Genomic DNA, 24,296 nt, shown 5'->3' with positions numbered 1-24,296 from the left:
ATTGTCACCTCTGGCTAAAATGGGACCTAACCTATATTATGTCTTCCAAGAGCAATCAGGTGTATGGTTGCCATATTGGAGGAGTGGTCCTAGAACCTCTGACCCTATGATACATCATATGGTGCACAAAAGAGTCCAGGAAGAAAGTTAAAAAAATCTGTCAGCCCAGTATGAACCTTGAGCCAATGTAGGAGAAGCCTATACCTATTCCAGTGTGGACATAGCCAAACTTTCCTAGAAATGAGCTGATTTATCTATTGCTTCCAAAGATTGTATCACCCTCCAAGGATTAATCAGGAACCACTCTGTTTATTATCATCATTATCATCAATGTTACTATTTTAAAGCTTTTTTTTTTTAAATTCATTTATTCATGAGAGACACATACAGGGAGAGAGGCAGAGACACAGGCAGAGGGAGAAGCAGGCTCCATGCAGGGAGCCCGATGTGGGACTCGATCCTACGACTCCAGGATCACTCCCTGGGCTGAAGGCAGACACTCAACCACTGAGCCACCCAGGCATCCAATGTTACTATTTTAATCTTGACTTCTTCTGTGAAATAAAGGCTAGAAATCAGACTGACTTGGGGACTAAGATAGCAAGTATAAAGTATGTGATAAAAAAAATAAAGTATGTGATAATTTATGGAATATCTTTTTATTTAATCTATATGTCTCTGGGATTTCTCTTATAAGATAAAGGAGGATTATGTGGAAGCAGACATTTTTTGAATGAAAAATAAAGACAATCTCCATATAAAATTCTGTTACATGAAACATTCGCTGCTTCTTAAATTTATTCATGCCATGAATATTAGTAAAAGCAAACAGTAATTGTGAAAATATTCTCTATGGAAAGTTTACAAGTGACACAAAATACTTTTTTCATGGAATAAAAAAGAAAAATTCATGTACATGAAAATGATTGAACACATCTCATTGAAGGTTTTCTTCGCTGTGTGACCTTTACCAAAAACAAGACTATAACCTTGTATATATTTTGACTTTGTTTCATAGATTTTAAAAAATTCTACAATATTAAAATTCTGTGTTAGATATACAAAATCCAAATATCTAATCTAATAGATAGATCTCCTTATGTGTAAAGTGGTATTGCTTATCTTAAATTTTAAGCTTTTAGGAGTGACAGGTGCAGTATTTTCAAAGACTTAAGCCATGATCCATTTATTATGAATATAAAAATTAGTTGTGTGGAGGATTACTTTAGCTTTGAAAGGCTCACTTATGCTTTAGATAAAGGCATTTTCATATAGCTTTATGAATTTAAACCTTTTAATGTGAAAACCAATGTCAGACACTAAAATATGAAGTGCTGTTCTTCTTGTTTAACTTGAGCCACTTGAAATAAGTTATGACTTTGTATATCATATAGGTATAGAAATTACCCTCTTATCTTGTTGATTGATCTATAAATAAATAATATATACATCAGTAAGCTCATTTAAAGTGAAGCCGGGGGCTTTGTAAAATCCTACTAGTAATCTTTGCAAAAAAAAAAAATAGAACTGATCATACATACAAAGTTAAAGCATCATAGTATTATGGTTATATCTACCCATAAAATACCATGAACAGTTATTTTAAATATAGATGCTAACGTTACTGATTAATTCTGATTATTTTGTATGTAATTCACCTAAGCATTTTGCTTTTTTCTCTTCATCTTGCCATCTGGTTAGTCGAAGCTCTCACAAATGAGAATATGCAGCGAGACACAGGATACAAACTAGCTGGGGGTATGAAACTCAGTGGTACAAGATTTATTGACACAGCTGCTTGATTTATTTTAATGTTTTTTTTTTTTTTTCCTGTTTTTTGCAAAGCTGGAGGCAGACACATTATGCAGGAAACATGATGTGGTAGTTTTAAATGATGGCACTGAAATCTCTGACACTCTTCCCATCGAGAGGTGGAGTCTATGTCCTGTTTCCTTAATCCTGGCCTAGAGGTCATAGACTGGTGTAATAAATTTTGAGACAATAATACTGAATAAATTCCCAGGCTTGATCACAGCAGACCATGCAGCCTCCTCCAGAGTCTCTTGGAATCCCTGCTCACCAGAAACTCTGTTTGGGAAGCTCAGTAGGTAGGAAGTAGGACTCTCTTAAGCTTTGCCGTGCTGAAGGCACCGGGATAATAAGCATTGCAGCTGACAGCCTACACTGAGCTTGCAGCTGACAACCAACAATTGACAAGCATGTAATTGAGTCTCTTGGATGACATCAGCAGAAGAGACCCCAAGCAAACATTGCCCAGCCAACCAATTACCGAATCCTTGTTCCACAAAATTGTGAGCAAAATAAAATTATTGTTTTAAGTCCCAGAGATTTGGTATTGTTACATGAGAATCAGATCACCTGGGCCCCAACTCTGCATCCTTTATCCGATTGAGGATATATTCATGTTTAAGCTGAATTTGATTTAGGAACCAACTTAAACACTTCAGGAAAAGGAATGCGTGTGTTGTATGTTCAAATTCTCCCTGCATCGAGGAAAATACCCAGATTACCAAAAGGATATGATAGCAGGAATTCAACTTTTTAGGCCATCTCGCCCTTAGCTTGCACCTGTGGGTATGTGAGAGGTCTTGTTTGACCAGCTAAAAGAGCAGGAAAAAAGCCTGCATTGGGTTTACAGATGGCTCACTCAGTATTTGGATGCAAATTGAAAAGCAATAATGGTTGCATCACAGCCACATTTGTGGTGCCCTGGGAGACCGTGAATGCACAGGAGAGAGAAGAGGAGTGTCACTTGGAGCCCAGAGAACTGCTGAAGCGAGGGAATTGTGGTTCATCCACGCACCATGCACCTCCTCTCCTTTTGGAAGTTTTTCTTCAGGAAGAGGGATGTGTGGGACCCGTGGAAGACTTGCCTCCCAGACCTGTGTGAAGGATTAGGTCTGCGTGACTCAAGGGTTGGACTCTGGCGACAATGAGAATGTGCTTTTCAGGTCTGTGACTGCAGGAAATGGAACGGATCAAGGGCTCCAGCTGATGTGCTCTGCAGTCTGTTGCTCCACTTCCCGTGTTTCTCCCAGGCCCCCCAGCCAATGGCTGAGTGTGGGGGGTACAAAGGCAGGTGGTGAGGGACTTCTCTGACAGGCAATTTGTATCAAGAATTCACTGATAACCTTACCAAACCGTCCTTCAAGCTGCATTGCAATCTAGTACGCTTCACGGATTGTCCTGTAAGACATAGAAACTTCTTGCAGTAGATAATATTATTATCATTTACTTTTAAGGACAACAGAAGCTTAATGATGTCAGGATCATTTTTTAAGGTCACATGGTTGGAAGTGTTACAGCTGGACTTTCCAACCAGGAAGTCTGATAATAGAGTCTGTTTAATACAAATTAGCTAAAATAACATTTCCCCAATATGATTTTTATTGAATCTTGTATCATTTTCTTTTAAGCACCAAGAAAGTTAGCATCTGCGCTCTGGGAGGAAATGTAAACCTTTTTATGCCAGGACTCAATGCAAACAAGATGCATATTTAAAGTAACGTACCTATCTTATTAGTGACTCCGCAGGTGAATTCTGGTATATACTGTTACCAGACTTATATAGGCTACACTCTCATGAAGTAAACCACAATATATGTTTTAGAAAGAATATATTTAGAAGACATGAGTAAGGCATCTTGGTTTTTGGATTGCACATTTTAATTTGCATAGGAAGGCTCAGACTCAATCAATCAATCAATCAATTTTCAGTGATTCAACACGTACCGAGTTCAGGGTGCTGACCTTATTATGAAATCACCACCATGGCCCCAAGCAGCTAATTAGGCACCTATGATGGGCATTTTCATGGGTATAACCACACTTCTATGTATGTAGCTGCAATGGGTATGCAGATAACATCATACAGTGCCTTTCTGGAACAATATGTCTTAAAATTAGCATAGTCGACAATAAGTGATAGTTTAAGCAAATCACTTTGGAGAGGCTCTCAAAATGATTTTAGTAAACCAATAAATATTCTTTGTTTCTTTATATTTTTGAATGTTATATAACTTTCCAAGTTTCCAGACTCAGAGGTTACACTAACAACATCTTCCTAAGGATATAAAAAATGTGTACGTTGAGATGAAGAAAAAGATCTATTTATACAAATTTGGCATGTCAGCCAGTAACAAGGAGACTTAAGGCTTCAAGAGGAATTATTTTAAATTAAACTAATTGGAGGTTTTATTTTAATTAGTGCTCTGAGAAGATTGTTGCAAGAAATTAAAATTCAGGTTTTTTTTTTTAATGAGAAATGGCTTAAGGCAAATCATTTTCACTTCTCACAACTAAACTTTAAGTGAATCATGGGAAGTAGAACACTTTTTTCTGAGTGACCTACCATTAAATACAAAAGTTTCTTCAATATGCTTTCAAAATTGTTACTTTTACTCCTTGTGCATTTATAGTTGTACTAACTTTCTTTTTTCAATACTTAAAACATCTGCCAGGTGAGGTAATCCAATATTTTTTCTAACCCTAAAATTATTTCTTTTAAATGGGAAGGAAGCATTTCTTTCATAAGAGAATAAAGTATACAAATATAGATATACTGTGGCAATTCAAAAATATTAAAGCTATGTTTCTTAAACAAGAACTTTTTAAAAACCAACATTAAGAACTATTAAACAATAATTGTTTAATTATTAAATATTAAGCAATATGAATTGTGATCTCAGATGAAAAAAATGTAATCATTAGGCTATGTTATTTGAAAGTCATGGGATGTCTTTGCTAATTTTAATATTTGAAACTTTAAAAATAAATTTGAATAGAATTTCATAATACACTTCAAAATAAATACATATATTTAAATGATTAAAATTATTAAATATAAACTTATATGAATAATATTATTAGCAAAATTCCAAAATAATTGCTGTAAATTTGGTTCTCAGCTTCTTTCAGACAGATGGAATGAAAAATAATAATCAGACACATTCTTATTGCTTAGTAGGAGAAATCATCAGTTCACAAAGAAACAGATGCCTTTATCTTAGTGTTTCAAAAAACATTGTCAGGGGCTTCCTTCTGGAGTTCTGAAACAGAGAGAGATATCTTCAAATATCTATTCAAAGGCAGACTCTGGAAGCAATCCTTAATATAAGTTGGGACATGACACTGGAATGAATTTTAATGTGTGCAATTTTGCAAGGAGAATCATGAATTAAGTCCAGAATAAAATTGGACTTCATGTCTTTTAAAATGCCCTGAAAAAATATTTCTCTCTTAACCAGAATTTACATTATATTTAAGAGGCCTAAAATCATTAAAAATTATCCTTATATATTATACTGCAAAGATGCATATGAAATTCAGGAACCTAACTGAAACTTTGGAAACTACCCCAGAATCACTTATTAGTAATGTGATCACCAAAAATCCAGTAAATTCTTAAGTTCTACAAGAGCATTTGTTATTGGTCTACTAAAATATCTAATAAATATTTGCCTTTGGCATCTTAATCTATACAAAACTGAAGACATTAATTTGTCACAACATTATTTGAATGGGATTTTTTTTTGAGAATTAGGCCAGACTAACCTTTTTTTTTTAAAGGAGACCAGGTTAAACAATTTTACCCTTGAAAAATTAGCATTATGGGACAGCAAACAACTTTGATTCTAGCTCAGCATTATATCTATATCTCTCTATACCATATATAAATATGTATGTAAATATATCATGGATATATATACACACGTACATACACATATATTTTCCATGTATGAAAAGCATGATCCTCATTCTTAGGAAACGTGGTAGGATTTGAAGATTTTATGGAGCTTAAAGGAGGGAGATGTGAAGTCTGGCCACCAAAATTTGAGGCTGAATACATGTACAAGCACACACACATCTAGATATTTGTAGGTACATGCAGATATATGCATTCATTTTGCTGCTTTTTGCCTTTATAGTCCCTTGTTGGACACTGAGAACACATTCCGTCTTTTATCATAAGGTCTCACACACACTATTTTTCAATATTACCTCTATCACTTACTCTTTTACATATAATAAATGTTTGACAAAATTTTGCTCAAAAAGTGACATGAGCTTTTAAGGAAACTTTTATTCTGTGAGGCCTGAGGCAGTATGTGTCATTTCTCAGCATGCTAGCTTATCCTAGACATTTCTAATTTGGAGTTGTAGATATTTTCTTTTTTCATTTTGGAAAGGTGCTCATATTCTATGGAGTCGAGAGAAACAAATGGCATGAGAAGACATCATTCTGACACATTTTCCTTCTATCTTACAATTATTTTGTAATTGGGCAGTTGTATCGATATTGAAAAGTAAAGTCCTAAATATGGCAAAGGATACCTTAAAACTAAATTAAAAGACAAATGATAACCAAGATAAAATAGTTGTCATGAAAAGGGGAAATGTTAAAATTCCTTACATACCAAGAAGTCATAAAATACAATTTTAAAAATGCACAAAGGTAGTTCACAGACCAGGAAATGCAAATGAACATTCCTTAGTTTTTTTTTTTTTTTTTTTTTTTTTCAGTTAACCAGGGTTCTGGAGTGCTTAGTCTGTAGCAGATGCCATTCCAGGTGCTGTGGAAGCAGGGCCTTCTAAATGAAAAGAGCAAGGGGGAAAGTTCTTGGCTTCCTAGAGCACTTACAGTCTCGCAGGGAGGAGCTGTGGAACTGAAAATAAATAAGTAAATAATGGGATGTATAGAGTTCTGGAAGTTGACAGTGTCCTGAAGCAAAATTAAGTAGGGTGAGGGGACCAAAGGGCACAGAGGCGGGGAACATCGCTGCTTTATACAGAGTAACCAGATAAGGCCATATTTATAAAGCGGTATTAATCAGGGCCCTGAAACAAGTGAGGCAGTGTGGGTCCCTGGCAGAAAGCAGAAGGAACAAGACACACAAAATCCCCAACGTGTGACCTTGATGGCTTGTCCGATGTGGCAAAAAATAAAAATAAAAATAAAAATAATAATAAATGAGCATATGGAGTAGAAATTCGGTGATGTCAGAAAGGGAGCTGGGCCCGGAGCTTACAAGTCTTGCCGACCACGGTAAGGCTTTGCTCTTGACTGTCAGTGAAGTGGGAAGCCGCTGGAGGGTGTTGAGTAGGGTCAGCATGCAGGTGACATTAAGATGTGTGGAATTATTTGAATAACCTGAAAATGTGAGTATAGTAAAGAGGTCTGAGGTCAGGGCACTGCAACTTGTAGACCTTAGTGAGTGAAGCTACTAACAGGACATAGAGAGAGATTGAGAGAGAGAGAGAGAGAGTAGAAGTAATGCGGGAAAGACCCAGTTATCCCAAAATGCAGAGCAGTAAATCAGTTTAGGGAGGCACAGTTAAAATATTTCCAATTATTTTGATGGCTTAATGTAAGATGAAGCCTGCAAGCGAAATATGTGGCTTGGCAACGTGGAAGTCATCGGTGGCTTTGCCAAGAGCTGCTTGAATGGACGGTGAGGGAAGAGCCATGTGGGGTCAGCAGGGGTTAGAGAGCAAACACAGGAGAACCCGCAGGAGGGGACAGAGAGCACTGTTTCAGGAGTCTGCTGTAAAAAGCAGCAGAGAGATGAAAAGACAACTAAAGGAGACGTGGTGTCAAGAGGATTTTCTTAAACAAAATGTACTGTTCTTTATATTCAGACGTCCCCAGAGCTGTGATAGACAGCAAATAGAAAGGCAAAGAACGATGACACAGCAGGTAGAGGGGAGGCTATTGGATCAATATTTGTAGGAGAGCAAAAAGGGGTGAGAGAGAATCTACAGGTAGAAGGTGAGCCTGAGGGGCCAAGGCAGCTCATCCGTGGCGTGTTTGTGAGGGTGCCTCTGGAAACACCTATCACACCCAAGAGCCAGTAATCCAGGGAGATGTGTTTGTATAAGTGGGAACATGGGGAAGCGATACACGATGGGCTCTTAACAGCCTTGACCCCAAAACAGCAAAATGGAGAAGGGCGCCAAGGCAGCTTCCTAATGGAGATGTGGCCTGTTAGTCAATGGATAAATCGTAGCGACTACCTACACGTTTGGCTTCTCTTACTGTTTCTAAAACTCACATATTTGTTCGATATCAAGTTTTTCTCAACCCTGTCTACACATTGGAATCCTCTGAGGCCAAAGAAAACCCAACCTTAACAATACTGGGGGCCTGGGTGCCACCACCAGAGATGCTGATGTAAACCATCGGGAGCGGGTCAGCCGAGTTTCTGAGCATCTGAGGAAGTTTAGACCTGGAAAAACATCAAAAAGCAAATTGAATATTAATCAATAAACATTGGTTTGATTTAATATTTGTAAATTATAGGAAAATCGGTGCATTTATGTAGGTAGCCGTATCAAGTTTATATGAATAAATAGGTCGGTGGAATGGCGATGAAATGATGAAAGCAGGAAAAGTTGGGGATTTTGGTTTAGTTTTTTGTCATTGGAATTCATATGTAGTATTTATGAGTTTGGAAGAAAATCTGTAATACTATATATGTAATTAGATCAAATTAAAAGTAAATAAAACACCTGATTTATGAAACCATCATTATCTTCTGCCTTTTAGTGGCTGTTTCTTTGAAAGAGAAATATAAATAAATAAAATAGCTTATTCAATACTTATTGATCTGCTCAGGAGGATAACTGATCATTTCATAATCTTTGACTCTTATTTCATCCTAAATAGAACTGTCTTGTTTTTTCTTCCCATTTCCATTTATACATTTAGCTGTATTCCATTTGCTTTTAATTTTTTCAAAGAAAAATCACTTTGGCTTTGCAGCCTATATTCCATTCAGGTCCCCATTTTATTTTTACTTGATACTTAAATCTCACTTTTCCCCCTCTTTTTCAAGGTGCCTACCTTTGGGTTTTACTGAATTTTAATAAAACAGAAAGGAGATCCAGTTCATAACGTTTTCCTCTCTTCTCTGAGTTGAATATTATTTTCCCTATTTTTAAAATTGCATCTCTGTTGTGTGCATGGCTGTACCCATGTGTGCGTGTCTCTGCGTGTGTTGTTTACTTGTATTTGACGGAGCCCTAGCTCGTTGCTTTCTTACAATTGTCTAAATTCTCCTTGCTTATCCTCACTATCCCACTCTCGGTTTTGTTTTTCTTCTGAGAGCTTAAGCCAAAGCTCAGCTTGTGAAACGCTGATACCTCTCAGTAATTACTAACCTAGGAATCCCATAACCGTGGCAGACAGGCTTCCTTGCTGTGCCATTCCTTACTGATGACTATTGTAGCCTCTCTGGCAAGGGCCAACGCTTGGATATGACTTTTTTGCCTGGCCCGAAAGTCCATGCCAGGTCACAGGAGGCGCCTTTCTTGATGCCACTGATCATTTGGATATTTTCCTATTTCAGCCATCCTCTACATCCTGGGGTGTCATAAATACTAATGCATTCGTGTGCTCCTAAACTAGCTGGTGGTAGAAAATTAAATCAAAGTCATGTGGGTACAGGGTATCATCTAGGGCTTCTTGCCCATATTTTCTGTCATTATTAAGGCTTTTATATGTTTTGTTGCTGTCACCTTAATTGGGCTATTTGGGCCTTCCACTGACATTAATTGCGATTGCCAACATCTCAAAGTTTTCCTTCAAAAAGGTCAAGTTCTGCAAGAGTTTTTGTACTTAATATTCTATTGAGGGCACGCTCTCAACACCTAATAACTATCTGCTTGTCTAGTTATTGTAAAACCGCCCTTATTACAAATAAGAGTGCCATTGTTTTAAAATTGTTCTCATCCAAGGTATAAGACAAATCCCAAGTGCTGTGCTTAATGCTACTTCCACCTCCAATCTTTACTCTTGAGATCCTCTGGGATTCCCTAAACGTCTTTATAGGTCACAAGGTTTTGTATAGGAATGGAAGATCTAAGTTGACTTTCATGATCTCCTTCAGTCCAGTTCAGTGGCATCATATATCCCACAATTTCCTTGAAGGATCTGGGCACATGGGGGGCTCAGTGGTTGAGCATCTGCTTTTGGCTCAGGTCATGATCCCGAGGTCCTGGGATAGAGTCTTGCATTGGGCTCCCCGCAGGGAGCCTGCTTCTCTCTGTGCCTGTGTCTCTGCCTCTCTCTATGTGTCTCTCATGAATAAATAAATAAAATATTTTAAAAAAATTTCCTTGAAGGATCTTTCATTTCTAGTACAATTCTCTATTTTCCAGAATTCTTCTTTTCTATATTCTTTGGATATTTTAATAAAATTCTGCAGGAAGGGACTGACTCAAACAGTGCACATATTTTATCATATAATTTGGAAGTCTGGAATTATCTTGACAAAATTAGGTTGTTATTTTAAAATTCTAAATATAGGTTATATTTTGAGACATTATTGAAGCTTAAATCCTTGCTATATTCTTAGTTGAACATCTGCATTAAGTTGTTTATAACCCATTTGCTCTTTTCATAATTTGATTGCATATGAATTAACAACTCTATTCAGGTCACAACCAGAAGTAAATAGTTTTATTTTGATTCAATCACACTTCCTTAAATTGTGAAAGTGATTTGGACTTCCTTTTCACATTCAGTAAAAGTTCCTTCTAATGCTGACATCAGCTGAGAAATCTTGTCTATTTTAATATGATAAATCTGTCCATCGACAGACTGGTTATATAAGGAGTATAATGCTGCCACCGCCATTTTAGTGGATTCATGTAGTTGAAGTGCTTTTCCGTTGAAGTATTGGCCCAGTATGGTTTCTATGGTTGGTGTGTGACTTTCACTCATTGAAGGTCACAAGGACAAGGGTGCGTTCTAACAGACTCGAGATCATGACCTGAGTCAAAAACCAAGAGCCTGACACTCAGCTGACTGAGCCGCCCAGGTGCCCCCAGTTCTTTTCATCTTGCACTTCTTGACACTATGGTTCATGAAGAGAAATTATGCGTATCAGTAAAGGAGTATCCGTATGACGGTATATACGTGTGCTTCAAAGGATCACCTGCATTTATTAAGAAGAAAGTAGCTTGAGTCCACTCTCTTGTCTCCTCTACTTCACATTCTACACGACTGAAAAATCCCCCCTCTTGTTCAATATGACCCACTGGAGATAAGACTAAAATAAATAGTAATTGAATGAATGAACGTGGAAAAGTGGTCTGCAGTTTGTTTCAACAAGCTATCACAATATTTCCCTGACATTTCAAACACTTCTGCAGAGTATAAAAAGCAACAACCTCTAAAAATCAGTACTAGAATGTATGACATGTTCAAAATAGGCTTGACAAAATGGATCAAATACCGAGGTTGGTATTGTTATACCCGCATTTCTAGATTCAAACCAGAGTGTGTCCACATGGTATTTACATTCCCCTTTATTTTCAAAATGCTACCGTTGAGTAACTTGAAATGTTACCCCAGGGGCACCTGGGTGGCTCAGTTGGTTAAGTGTCTGCCCTCGGCTCAAGTTATGATCCTGGGGTCCTGGGATAGAGCCCCTCATTGGGTTCCCTGCCAGGCGGGGAGTCTGCTTCTCCCTCTCCCTCTGTGTGCTCACTCTCTCTCTCTCGATAAAGAAATAAAATATTTTTTAAAAAAATATTTGTCATATATAACTTCTTTTTAGTTTTTAAAATTATTATTGTACTTTTGGCGTATGTGGGAGAATGGAAGGGTTAACATGAGCTATTAAGGAGAGGGAAATCAACTAAGCTATAGAAATCACTGTGAAATACTCAACATATTAGTTAGATACAGTAAATAATAATCTGAATTTTCATTTGTGACTATTCTCTAGATTGCAAGCAATTTAACCATATTTTATATCTGATGATATTCCCTGGGGTATCTATGTGTAAGACTTCTGAGAAGTAACTTTTAAGCTATTTTATTTAACTAAAGATACAAATGAACCAAAGATAAATTGAAAAATGCAATTTCCTCCCACCTATTTTCCTTAACAGAGACAACTTTTTTATTATTCTTACAGAAATAATTTACACATATATAATTTGTGTATATTTTAATTATGCCTTTAAAAAGAATGAACTGAGGGTGCCTGGGTGGCTCAGTCTGTTACGTGTCTGCCTTTGGCTCAGGTCATGATCCCCAGGTCCTGATGGAGCCCCATGTAGGGCTTCCTACTCAGCGGGGAGACTTCTTCTCCCTCTTCCCCTTCCCTCCTGCTCTTTTTCTCAAATAAATAAATAAAATCTTAAAAAAAAATAAAAGTAAAAAAATGAACTCATTTTTTTCAGATGGCTTTATAATATTCCACTCCATGTAGATACCATTAAACATTGAATAAAAAAAATTGAATCAGTTCTCTATTGATTTCTTTGTTGCTATTTTCATTTTGTGATTACAATGGAGATTAATACCTTTAAAAATAAGTATCACTTTATATATGTATGAATAACTGTAGATAAATTTGTCACAGGACAATTGCTAAGACTAAGTAAGGGGTTATGCATTTGGAAATTTAATAAATAATGTCTTTTTCTTCCGTCAATGTTGTCTCACAAATATAATGATAAGTGAAATAGGCAGATACAAAAGGATACATATTATTCCATAGCATTTATGTGGTATTCAAAAGCAGAAAAAAAACTTGTTAACTGTCAAAAGACAGTATAACGATTACTTTTGGGAAAGTTTGAAGGAGTTAGTTTGACAGAGGGCAAAATGAGAACTTTCAGGAGACTGGTAATATTCTCTCTTGATTTGGGAGATAATTCAGTGGGGTTGTTTCCTTGATGATGCCTCAAAGTCAAGCTTAAAATTTCTTTACATTTCCTTATGTGTACCACACTTCAAAAATGTTTATTGGCATGAAACTCATATAATAAACCCCATTACTTTAGTAAGACACAATTATTTTCATATGCTTCAGAGCCATTTGATTTGCTTGCTTCATTGAGAACTATATGCTCATCTCTTTGGCTGATTTTTTTTTATTTCTAGCATTTATGAGAGAGTTTATGGCATTTATATTTTCAAAGTTTATTGAGGGGTTATTTATATAGAGCATCATACGTATTTAAAGTGTAAAATGTGATAAGCCCTAACAAATATATAAACTCACGAAAATTATCTATACTTTTTTAATGTAGATTCCTTTCAGTTCCTAAGTAGAAAGTCATATCATCTACAGACAGTTACATTTTTATGCAATCCAATCTTTTATCCGATCTTACATCTTATTTTTTCTCATATTGTTGCACCAACTAGGACTTCCAGTACCACGTTGAATAGGGGTAGTGGGAAGGGGGGGACACTGTTTCATTTTATTGTTCCCAATCTTAAAGGGAAAAACATGCATCCACTCAGCGTTAAAAATGATGTTTGCTATAGTTGTTTTGTCTGGTTTAGATGTGCTTTATCAGGTTAAGACACTTCTGTCCAAATCTGCAAAGAGATTATTTGCCCTTCCTTCCTTCCTTCCTTCCTTCCTTCCTTTATTTATTAATTATCATGAATGGGTGTTGAATTTTGTCAAAGGATTTTTACAAATCTATTGAAATAATCATGGAGCTTTCCTTTTCTAGTTTGTTAGTACAGCACATTAAATAGATGAAATTTTGAATGGTAAACAATCCTTCTTACATTGAACCCACTTGTCACCACATGTTACCCTTTTTATATATCTTGAGTGTTATTTAATAATAATTTGCTTCAGATTTTTGCATAACATTTGGAAAATTTTTTTCAGTGAAAACATATGGGCCTGGAGGTTTCTTTGTTGGCATGCTTTTGATTAAAAAAACAAATTTTTAAAAGCTATAGGATTAATCTGTTTATCTACTTCTTGTGTGAACTATGTATCCTTCAAGTAATTATTGATTAATTTTTTTTTCTAAGTTGTTCACTTTATGAGTAAGAGTTCTTTGTAGTATTCCTTTATTACCTTTTAAAAGCCTCTGCATCAGTAATGATATTTTAGCCCTGGGATGGGTAAACTTGTCTTAACTTTCTTATATCTTTTAAACAAGTCAACTTCTGGTTTGGTTGACTATTTTTTTTTTTTTTTGTAAAATTCATTGATTTCTACCCTATTATTTCTTTACTTCTGTGGATTTGTGTCCATTTTGTTCTTCTTTCTCATTTTTTTCTTTATATTATAAAAATCTTAAGCTACTCTACTGAGATCTTTCTTATTTCTAATATAAATTTAACACCACATATTTACCCCTAAGCTGTGTTTTAGTGGCATCTCACAATTTTGCCATATTTTAAATTTCATTAATTTAAAAATGTTGTTTTTAATTTTCCTTAAATTTTTGCCTTTGACCTATAGATTATTTCAATGTATGTTTATTTATATACAAATACTTAGGATTTTCAATAGGTTTCCAGTTACTGATTTCCAATTTCATTCCGCTACAGTCCAAGAACATACATTTTTATAGCTTCTATTCTTTTAAATTTCTTCAGGTTTGCTGTATGGAATGGATTATGGTCTATCCTCATGTCAACTCAGAAGGAAGGTTTATTTTACTGTTATTTGTGGGAAGTTTTATAAATGTCAATTAGCTACATACTCCAAGATTCCATTTATATGCAGGTCAGTTGAGACAAATCAAATATGTTATGAAAAATATCAGTACAAGAGTTACCTGTGGGAGACTGGGATATACTGGAAAACCCCATGAGGAAACTGTATGGGATGATGAAATGTCCGTGCTTTGAACTGAGTGTTATTTAAATGATATGGGTCTATAGATTTTCAAACTTACCAAATTTTATACTTAGGATCTCTACATTTCACAGTTTTGCAAATTTTGCCTGAATTTTTTTTTTTTAAAGTTAAAGTACAGGAGTTTTCTCAGACCTTCTAAATTAAATATATAGTCTACATAATTTTAAAATGAAAGGAGAGATGGGGCACCTGGGTGGCTCAGTCAGTCAAGCCTCTGGCTCTTGATTTCATGAGAGTAGACCCTGCTTAAGATGGCCTTTCCCCCTGCCACCCTCCCCCTGCTCTCCCTCTCTCTCTAAAATAAATAATAATAATAATAAATAATAATTAATAATAATAATAATAATAATAATAATAATGGAGAGGATTTTAATGGTTTCAGGTCTTTCAGGTTTTTAGGTCTTTCATAAATTTTGAGTTTTTTTTTTTGTGTATGGTGCAAGAAAGTGGTCTGGGTTCATTCTTCTGCATGTAGCTGTCTAGTTTCCCAACACCATTTGTTGAAGAGACTCTTCCCCAATGAATATTCTTTCCTGTTTTGTCGAAGATTAATTGACCATATAGTTGTGGAACGTGGTTGGATATATAATGCTGAGTGAAATAAGTCAGTCAGAGAAAGACAAATATCAGATAATTTCACTCATATGCAGAATTTAAGAAACAAAGCAAATGAGCAGAGACAAAGAGAGAGACAGATCAAGAAACGGATCTTAACTGTAGAGAACACAGTGATGGTGACCAGAGGAGAGGTGTGGGTGTGGGTGTGGATGAGAATGGGCAAAAGAGGGGATGGGAATTAAGGCACTTGTAATGAGCACCAGGTGTTATATAGAAGTGCTGAATAACTATATTATACACCTGAAACTAGTATTGCACTGTAGGCGAACTGCAATTTAAATAAACATTTAAAAAAATAAATGATTTTTAAAAATGAATGCTGAGATTTTTAACCTCTAGGTACTCATTAAAGCTTAAATTTGTGGTAGCATAACTATGCTACTAATAAATATCAGTGTCACACCTGCCAACTTTCAAACCAAAGTTACAACAACCTCTCAGTTTCTTCTTTTTTCTTTTTAAAGACTTTGTTCATTTATTCATGAGAAAGTGAGAGAGAGAGAGAGAGAGAGCAGAGACACAGGAGGAGGGAGAAGCAGGCTCCATGCAGGGAGCCCGATGCGGGACTCAATCCCGGGACCTCAGGATCAGGCCCTGGGCCAAAGGCAGGCGCCAAACTGCTGAGCCACCCAGAGATCCCAACCTCTCAGTTTCAAGTTGAAAATATGCTTCTTAAAAACCTTATGGCATGAATTCAAAAAAGGAAATAATTGTAGTGTTATCAAAACTATTACACTTGATCTTAGCCAAAACCAAGAAGTCATGTGTTATGAAAACTATTATGCCACTGTTACTAGCATCCCCATTATCACTCTCAGGTTATCAAAATCTTTTTTTTTAAGATTTTATTTATTTATTCATGAGCCACAGACACACACACACAGAGAGAGAGAGAGGCAGAGACACAGGCAGAGGGAGAAGCAGGCTCCACTCAAGGAGCCAGAGTTGGACTTGATCCCCGGACCCTTGGGTCACACCCTGGGCTGAAGGCGGCACTAAACCCCTGAGCCACCCGGGCTGCCCAGGTTATCAAAATCTAATAATCATATTGGATAAAAAGTATCATGATAATTATTTTTACCCTCAAGAGTTATCTATTTTTTTTTCTTTCTCACTTTACCTGGTAATTCCTTTTGATATGATGATATGGCAAGGCAAATAAGATTACACAGGACTGTCTATCCAATTTTCCACTCCTTAATCTATCTTAAAATTTCATCAAGTTTACACTTAATAATGGCCTGCATTCAAAAATAAAATGCTATGTTAATGTTGTTGGCTAGTTTAGGAGCTAATACTTACTAAGCACGTGCTATTTTACTAACACGGTGGTAAACACTGGTTAGTTTCATTTCATTTTGTCCTCACAATTTTATGAGAAGGCACTATTATTCCACATCAGAGATCACAAAATTGTGATACAGGAAAATTTAACTTCTTCACCGTTGGTAATTTGGGAAACTCATACTCAAAGCTAAGTTAGTAAGACTATCTTGTCCATGTTTCCATTACACTAGAGCGCTACCAAATATTCCCATTTTCATCTTTTATCAGTATACATTAATGATATTTTTAATATCTCTATCTGCCTAATAAACAAAAATGGTTTCTTAATAACCATTAAAGCCTCTTTTCTCAGCAATCTTCTTCACTTTTATACATCCCTTAATACATATTTACATATATTCAATTTTAAATAGTTCATTAATACATGATACTTAGAGGTTTACTTGGCCAGATTCTGTACTGCAGAAAGTCACAGTTTTATTGTGTGCATAATGAATTTAAAGTCACAACTAAGGAATATTATGACTCAATGTGGCCTTTTCAAATTGCTCTCCGTCAGAGTAAATAGTCCCAGATGTTCAAATAATTCCAATTTGAGGTTATCACAAGGCCACTCTTAAAAAAAGACTTCAAGCATCGTACTGATATTTGAAATATAATTTTTATGAGCCCACAAAATATATGATTGCTAAAAGCTAAAACACACAACAAATTGATCAAAGCTAAAACTAACAAGTGTTGGGTAAATTTATCTGTTCCATCTTCACTCTTAATTAAATTCATTCCAACTCATTTTTTGGAGATGAGATTCAATCTTTCAATATATAGCTACCTAACTCCCGTTAATACATACGGAATAAAGGTTCTCAAAGAAACTAAATAATTACTAGAATCAAGAAACTTTTTTCATCTTTCCTTTGATTTTTTTTTGAACCAAGTGAATATAGATTTAATATAGCAAGACATGATCTTTACTCTTAACTAAATGAATTAATTATTCCGAAGTCTGACATTAAATTTACAGTTATCGTAAAGTTTTAACTGCTATATTCCATAAAGTGATCTTAAATTGTACAAAACCATGTATTTTAGGAAGAACTGCCAGTTTCATTCTTTGTTGTATCTATGGAGCTAAGCACTTGGAGGTACTTTTCATTCCTTGAACTTATAAATGTGTTGACCGCTTTCAAGACCTAAAACCATGTTTATCTGTTCAGCAGTTTTGTCAGACTATTATTGTACTCAAAATTATTTTTAAAAATGTTTTACCTGCCAAAATTATTTTTCATGCCCCCCAAATTCCTTAAAGTTCATTAGATTTGCCCTTGCCAGTGTTTCTCCAGTCTTTAAGCTTAAAATAATTTACAACTTGAGGATACCTGTGTTCATAGTGATCAGAGGCAGGCAAAATATCTCTATAGCGTGGTCAGTGAGCTGGCTTTATTTTCGGGCATAATTTAAATGAAATAATCTCATATATTTGATGGAAGCCTGAAATGTAATGCCTTTACATCTAAGAGGCAAAAAGCACCCATGTATAGGTAAGACAATTGACAGAGTGAATTCCCCAATCTTAAGCAGAACAAAACCACACCAAACCCACAGTTCTCTGCGCAAAAATATATGCTTTCATACCTGTGTAGTGGCTGAAGATGAATTTTCATGGGAGTCACCTTTTTTAAAAAGTATTTAGATATTAGGCAAGGACTATTACTTGATAAAATCAAATTGCTGAAAGTTCAATAGGAACAAATAGAATTTCATTGATGGCTTTGTCTCCCTGGTTTCTAGAGAAAGATCACCTCTCACACATTTTTTCCACTCTTCAATCACGGTGATTAAACATGTTCTCAGTAAATAGGAAATGCATTCTATGTTTCTCTAACTAGTGTTCACCGAATAATAATTTTGGTTGCTACGCCCTTAAAAAATACACATTACATCAGTAAATAAGTATAAATCAATCTGTGAAGTGTGAGCTTAAGTCTGTGTTTTGATGTTTCATACAAGATCGTTTGCATTATCTGCTGCCATGGCTTTTCTTTAAAAATACTTTTAACTAGTAGTTTCTAAGTGTTTGTGTAAATTGCTAATCTTGATCTGATATGAGTTTTTCAATCCGTAGCTTAAAACTGAAATGTTGGTAATGCTGTATAGCATTACAGCATATGAAGCAGACGTAAGACTCAAACTCGAGTAAAATAAATGTAATTAAAATTTTACGAAAGTTCCCTTAGATTAATTTTCTGGCAGTCGATAGTAACAAGAAGCAAATATGGTAAATATCGGTCAACCATACAACAAATAGCCTCTGTAAATATATGAAGGATTTGAGAAATCGTACCTATCTCTCAGATCCATCAGCCTGGAACTGTGAAGTTAAATAAGACCTGACAATATTAAAGTGTCACGGCCTAAGAGTGGCGGTGGTAGTACTTGTGTTGGGGTGGGGATGCGAGGGGAGTGGAAAATCACTGTCTTTATTGTACACGAGATGCGGAATTAAGATAAAGTAATGGTTTGCCTAATAGGTTTGCGGAGCCAGTTTTTCCTTGAATCTAATCCAATTTGTTATTACAAATTTCATTTTCATTTAATTGGAAAGTTTCCTTCCAGTGCAGGGGATATGATTTCTTTCTCTACATTCCTGCACCCTGCCCACACATCTTCAAGATATAGACTGTGCTTAGGCCATTTATAAATAGTTAGATTTAATCAACAAGGTAAACGTTCATATAGCAATTATTGCAATTAGCCTCTTTGATGTTAATCACTTCTGTTTGTGTTTTCCAGACTTCATTTCCTATGTCCTTAATCGAAGTAACTTTACTCTCCTCCTAAGATGCCAACTTTTTGAGTCATGAACATCCTTAAAAATACAAGGGGATCACCTTGAGCTCCAAAAATGCAAATCAACTGGAAAAACACCAGCTGGCCTTAATCTTTCAACACTGCAGTTTAGTCTGCCTGGTGTCAGCAGGCTAGCAGGTATTCTTTTTATAGAAACAGAACTTAGCAAATGTAGCTGCTGTTTCCTTCTTGTCAAGAGTGAATTTCTCCCTTCCCCAGCTGTAGCCAAACACTCACACACACACACAATCACACAACTGCACACAAAGATACACTTGGGGAACAATAGCCTGTTCGAGGAAGTTACTACTAGGATGGGGCATTACATTGAAACTACTGCAGTTTTGTACTAAAATAGCTTTAAAATCTACATGTGTTTTTGCTGTCTTTTCCATGAATTATTAGTAGCAATAAAATAAAATATAAATAAGATAAAATGTCACAAATTATATTTTCTTTTTCTTTCTTTCTTTCTTTCTTTCTTTCTTTCTTTCTTTCTTTCTTTCTTTCGAGAAATGAATGCCAGGTAACAGTCATGAAAATTAACCTGAGCTTACGCTCCAGTTTAAAAATAGTCAACTGCAGTTCACTCTGGTAAAACCTCAGTATGTTCTGATTGTCTCTCCATCCATTCTTTTGTGTCCTTATTTTTAAAGCATATGATAAGTCACTGTCTCCTTTTCTGTGTTACTGTGTCCCAAAAAAGATAAAGAGGTAATATATGCAACCCAAAATAACCATTTCTTATAATAAGAAAAGGTTAAAACCATTTATATGGTGACTCATATAGACATCAAGTGCTGTAAATGTACCAGGCATGTGATGGCATAATCTGAGCAGTAAACCCACTCTAATTTTTTCCCATGAAATGGGACATCATTTAAAACTAAACATTGCAGAAACATGAAACATGTCCTGTCATCCCTGAGTAACTACTTCCAATTTTCTATTTACCCAGTTCTTTCTCTCTCTTCCTCTGTTCATGCACCATATTAAATAACCACATGTCATACACTGCATAATAAATCAGATGGCCACACGTATTCTTTCTGCCCACCGCTAATCTGCAGTTGCCCCTTCTACTCCATAATAGCTTGCATGACATATTTTGATCTCGGACACTTTTCTCTATAAAAGAACAGTGATAGATGCTCTTGGGCAGTGATGCTCCTTGACTATGCAATTTGTACTAGCTCTGAGATGATGGCAAGATATTGATTTATATATTTTTTAAAGATGTTATGATTTATTCATGAGAGACACAGAGAGAAGAGAGAGAGGCAGAGACACAGGCAGAGGGAGAAGCAGGCTCCATGCAGGGAGCCTGATGTGGGACTCGATCCCAGGACCCCGGGATTACACCCTGGGCCAAAGGCAGATGCTTACCCACTGAGTCACCCAGGTGCCCCTCATTTATGTATTTAAGCCCCCATTGAAGGCCGGCCCTTGTTCTGAGTCCAGTGGGAACTTCTGGGAATCAAGGCCAACTGGCATGCGGTGGATCCCCCCTGCAACACTGAGTGAGCTCAATGCATCTACTCCCTATAAAAGAACAAGGTGTGTTCACAACACCTCATGTGCAAAGAAAAGAACCTCCAATACCTAAGTCATTGCGCGTGTGTACCTTACATTTGTTACTATTTCCAGTGTAGTTTTATAGGCAAAGAAGAAAATATGAAATAAAAGATAACCATACTAAATTTTAGTTCATTATAATACACACGTCCAGACCACAGAGAAATAAGTATGACAACTGGATGTCCTTACTTTTTTCTTTACTATATGTTTAAATATGTACAGCATTGTACAGTACCTTGTTTATAAATTTTAGTTACATAATATGTCAAACAATAATTTTAAAAAGAGACATGATACTGTTTCTAAGATCAATATAGACCAGCACTTTTCTGTGTATGTTTTAGATATCCCTTATATGAACTCAAACGTACAGATATAACAAGAATTCCTTGACCCTTTCCCCAAACTATTTTTCCCTAGAGTTTAGTTATCACTTAAAGTAACTATGAATTATCCATTGAATTTTTAAAGATGTTTTGCTATCTGTGTATGTATTCATAGATATATTCACCTATATCAGTCTAAATTCTCTATAATTTCATAAATAACATAGTAATAAACATATCTGTTTAGCTCAATTTTCATCCAGATATTTTGATATTTATGTATATTGTTACATGTATCTCTATTTCAACAATAAGTGCTTTGTATTTGTATTCTAATATGTGCAAAAAACCACAATTTAGTTAATCATTTCTTACTAATCAATAATTGGTTTGCTTATCCCCTTTTCAGTTATAAACAATACTGCAAAGAATAGTTTTGAATATGTCTAAAGTAAATAGAACATGTCTCTTGCCTTCATGTACAAGGTCTCTAGGAATTGAGATTAATGGTGAAGTCTGTGTCGTACATAGAGTAAATATCTTCAAATTTACTAGTTTTTGCCAAATTGTCACCAGATGATTGAACAAAATTACATTTAAAATAGGAACGTATGAGTAATGAGTGAAATTTTCCCACTCAGACCTTGATGTTATACAATTCTATAAATGTTAATTTTGCCATCTCATTGGTCAGGAGATATGCATTGTAATTGCATTACTCTGATTTCTAGTGATTTAGAGCATCTTTTCATGTTTACTAGTCATTCAAATATTTTCTTCCATGACTTGTCTATTTATATCATTTGCCCAGCTTCCTATTGATGACCTATTTTTCCTGTTTGCCTCCTGGAAGTTATTTAATACTAAAAATACTTAGATTTTAAAAGGTTGCATGTAACTTGTCTTCTTCTGTGGGTTTTCTTTCCACTTGTAGGTCTTATAGGAATATATAAAGAAGTTCTTTTTTTTTTTTTAAGTTTTCATGTCATTAAATATATCAGTTTACCCTTTTTATGGCATGACATTTCAAGATTTAAATAAGTTGTCTTTCCTACCTTGATATTATAAATAAATTGATAAGGTATTCTTCAATTTTCTTTTCTTTTTAGATCTTCAATTTCTGTGTATTCCGTTTATGTACATGGCATAAAGTAGGGACCTATATTTTATCTTTCAATAAAGATAGCAAGTATCCTAGAGCATAAGTTGAATGAACCATCTTCCCCTACTAAACCAAAATGCAATTGTATTAAATACCAAGTTTCTATATGCATATCTGCTCCTGGATTCTCTATTTTGTTCCATTAAGGTCTGCATGTTATACTACTCACCCTTTGAGTAATTAAGTATGTTAGCACTTCTGGTACCACAGCGACTCTTAGACATTTCAGGCTTTTCTTGCCACTTCCGTGGATCATATAAATTTTTATGAGATGATGAATTTGACATCACTCCATAAATTTTTATATGTGGTTTATGTATTAATTTAATATTCATTATCTATTGTACACCTTAATTTTATTTTAAAAATTTAGGTTTTTTGATATGCTATTCAATGGATATGCAAAGTTTCACTATTTTTATTATTGGAAATTTATAGATTATTTCTATTTTATGTTATAAATAAGAGTTTTTATATGTTGAGTTTTTATATGTTGTCATTTTTATATGTTGTCATTTTATTTACATAGGCATGTTTACATGATATATAAATTTTGTTTATATATTATATATAAAAATCAAGAAAGTTAATTATAATTATATATCATATGTGTATTGTATATAATTATATATAATATGTATATAATGTATCTATGTATATGATATGTATAATATGCATATGATATATTATGTACATATATACTCACATATATATAAAAAATATATACCTGGGTCAGAATCTCCAAGTGGGAATATTAAGGCAGATGGTACATGTATTTTGATAATTCTGAAATTATTTCCTATAGGTCCTTTGTATTTATAATGCTACATGCAACATAGGTCAATTTTAGGTAAATCTATCTGCATTAATAATGAAAAATAGCATACTAAAATGTTTCAAATTTGACACACTATAGGTAAGATATTGTTTGTATACTCCCCACCGCCTGCGCTCAAAGGGGACAATTAAAAGTCCCACCCACTCTCTGTATCCTGCTCAAATCCTAGCTTGTTTGTGTGAAGTTGCCTGGGTGAGGCTGGATGTGGCTCTAACCACACCCAGGTTGGATGTGCCTGGGTGAGGTTGGATTTCTCAGGGTTGAGAAATCTAAAAAGAAAAAGATGAAGATTGGGCTCCTCTGCTTCCTCCTTTCTTACTCCTTTACTGCTGAAATAGAAATACAGAGAATGCTCTTCCAATCCAGAAATTTTATAAACATTCATTCATTTTTTCTCTATATCCTCTCTGAATTTTTAAAAATATTATTGCAAAAAAAAAGTATTTTCCTTTTACTTGTCAAATTTAATTGACAGATTTCATCTCATTAGACTATGGGATCTTTTGAGGCTCTTGACTACCTTTTGAAGCTCCCTCATTTCTCAGCATTGTGGAAACTACACTGTCTGGATTCTGCTACTCCTCTGAGAGTCTACGATTTAGTCATCATGGTGCATTCACCAATGAGTTTTCCCGGATTTTGTTCTCGTTTCTCTTTTCTTCACATTCAAAGATTTTGTTGGCTTAAACTACAATCTATATGCTAATGATTCTCAAATCTGTAGCTTCAGGTCTCCTATGTACAATAGATTATTGGACATAGTTACTTGAAAATAACAGTACTGACTCAGAATCTAACATGATTAAAAATTTAAAACTGCATCAGTGTCTTTTACACTGCTTCTTATCCTGCCATCCATTCCTACCCCAGCCCCACCTCTAGTCACCATCTGCTCCACCTGTTTATTCTTCTACATTCTCAGTTTGGTAAGTGACTTAACAATTCCTTCAAGTCAGAAACCTGGTGTCAGTCTGAATGATCAT

At 35.2% G+C, this 24,296-nt stretch overlaps 1 protein-coding gene across 3 annotated transcripts in view; it reads right to left on the bottom strand.

The window, feature by feature from the left end:
• Nucleotides 1–763: 763 nt before the first annotated feature.
• The window catches only part of LOC144304846 (uncharacterized), a 133,224-nt gene continuing 109,691 nt past the window's right edge, over nt 764–24,296 (bottom strand). For all 3 annotated transcript variants that reach the window (XR_013371834.1, XR_013371833.1, XM_077883441.1), the window contains 2 exons: nt 8,147–8,246; nt 764–3,207 (listed from right to left, as the gene is read on the bottom strand). Coding sequence is in view for 1 of the 3 variants with exons in the window: in XM_077883441.1 (XP_077739567.1) it covers nt 3,186–3,207; nt 8,147–8,246 (122 nt within the window). In the remaining 2 variants the exon portion in view is untranslated. The remainder of the gene's footprint in view (nt 3,208–8,146; nt 8,247–24,296) is intronic.

The sequence above is a fragment of the Canis aureus genome, chromosome 34 (genome assembly GCF_053574225.1).
Source record: "Canis aureus isolate CA01 chromosome 34, VMU_Caureus_v.1.0, whole genome shotgun sequence".
Lineage (NCBI taxonomy): Eukaryota > Metazoa > Chordata > Mammalia > Carnivora > Canidae > Canis > Canis aureus.
Note: the sequence above shows the minus strand (reverse complement) of the source record. Positions and strands in the feature narration are given on the sequence as shown.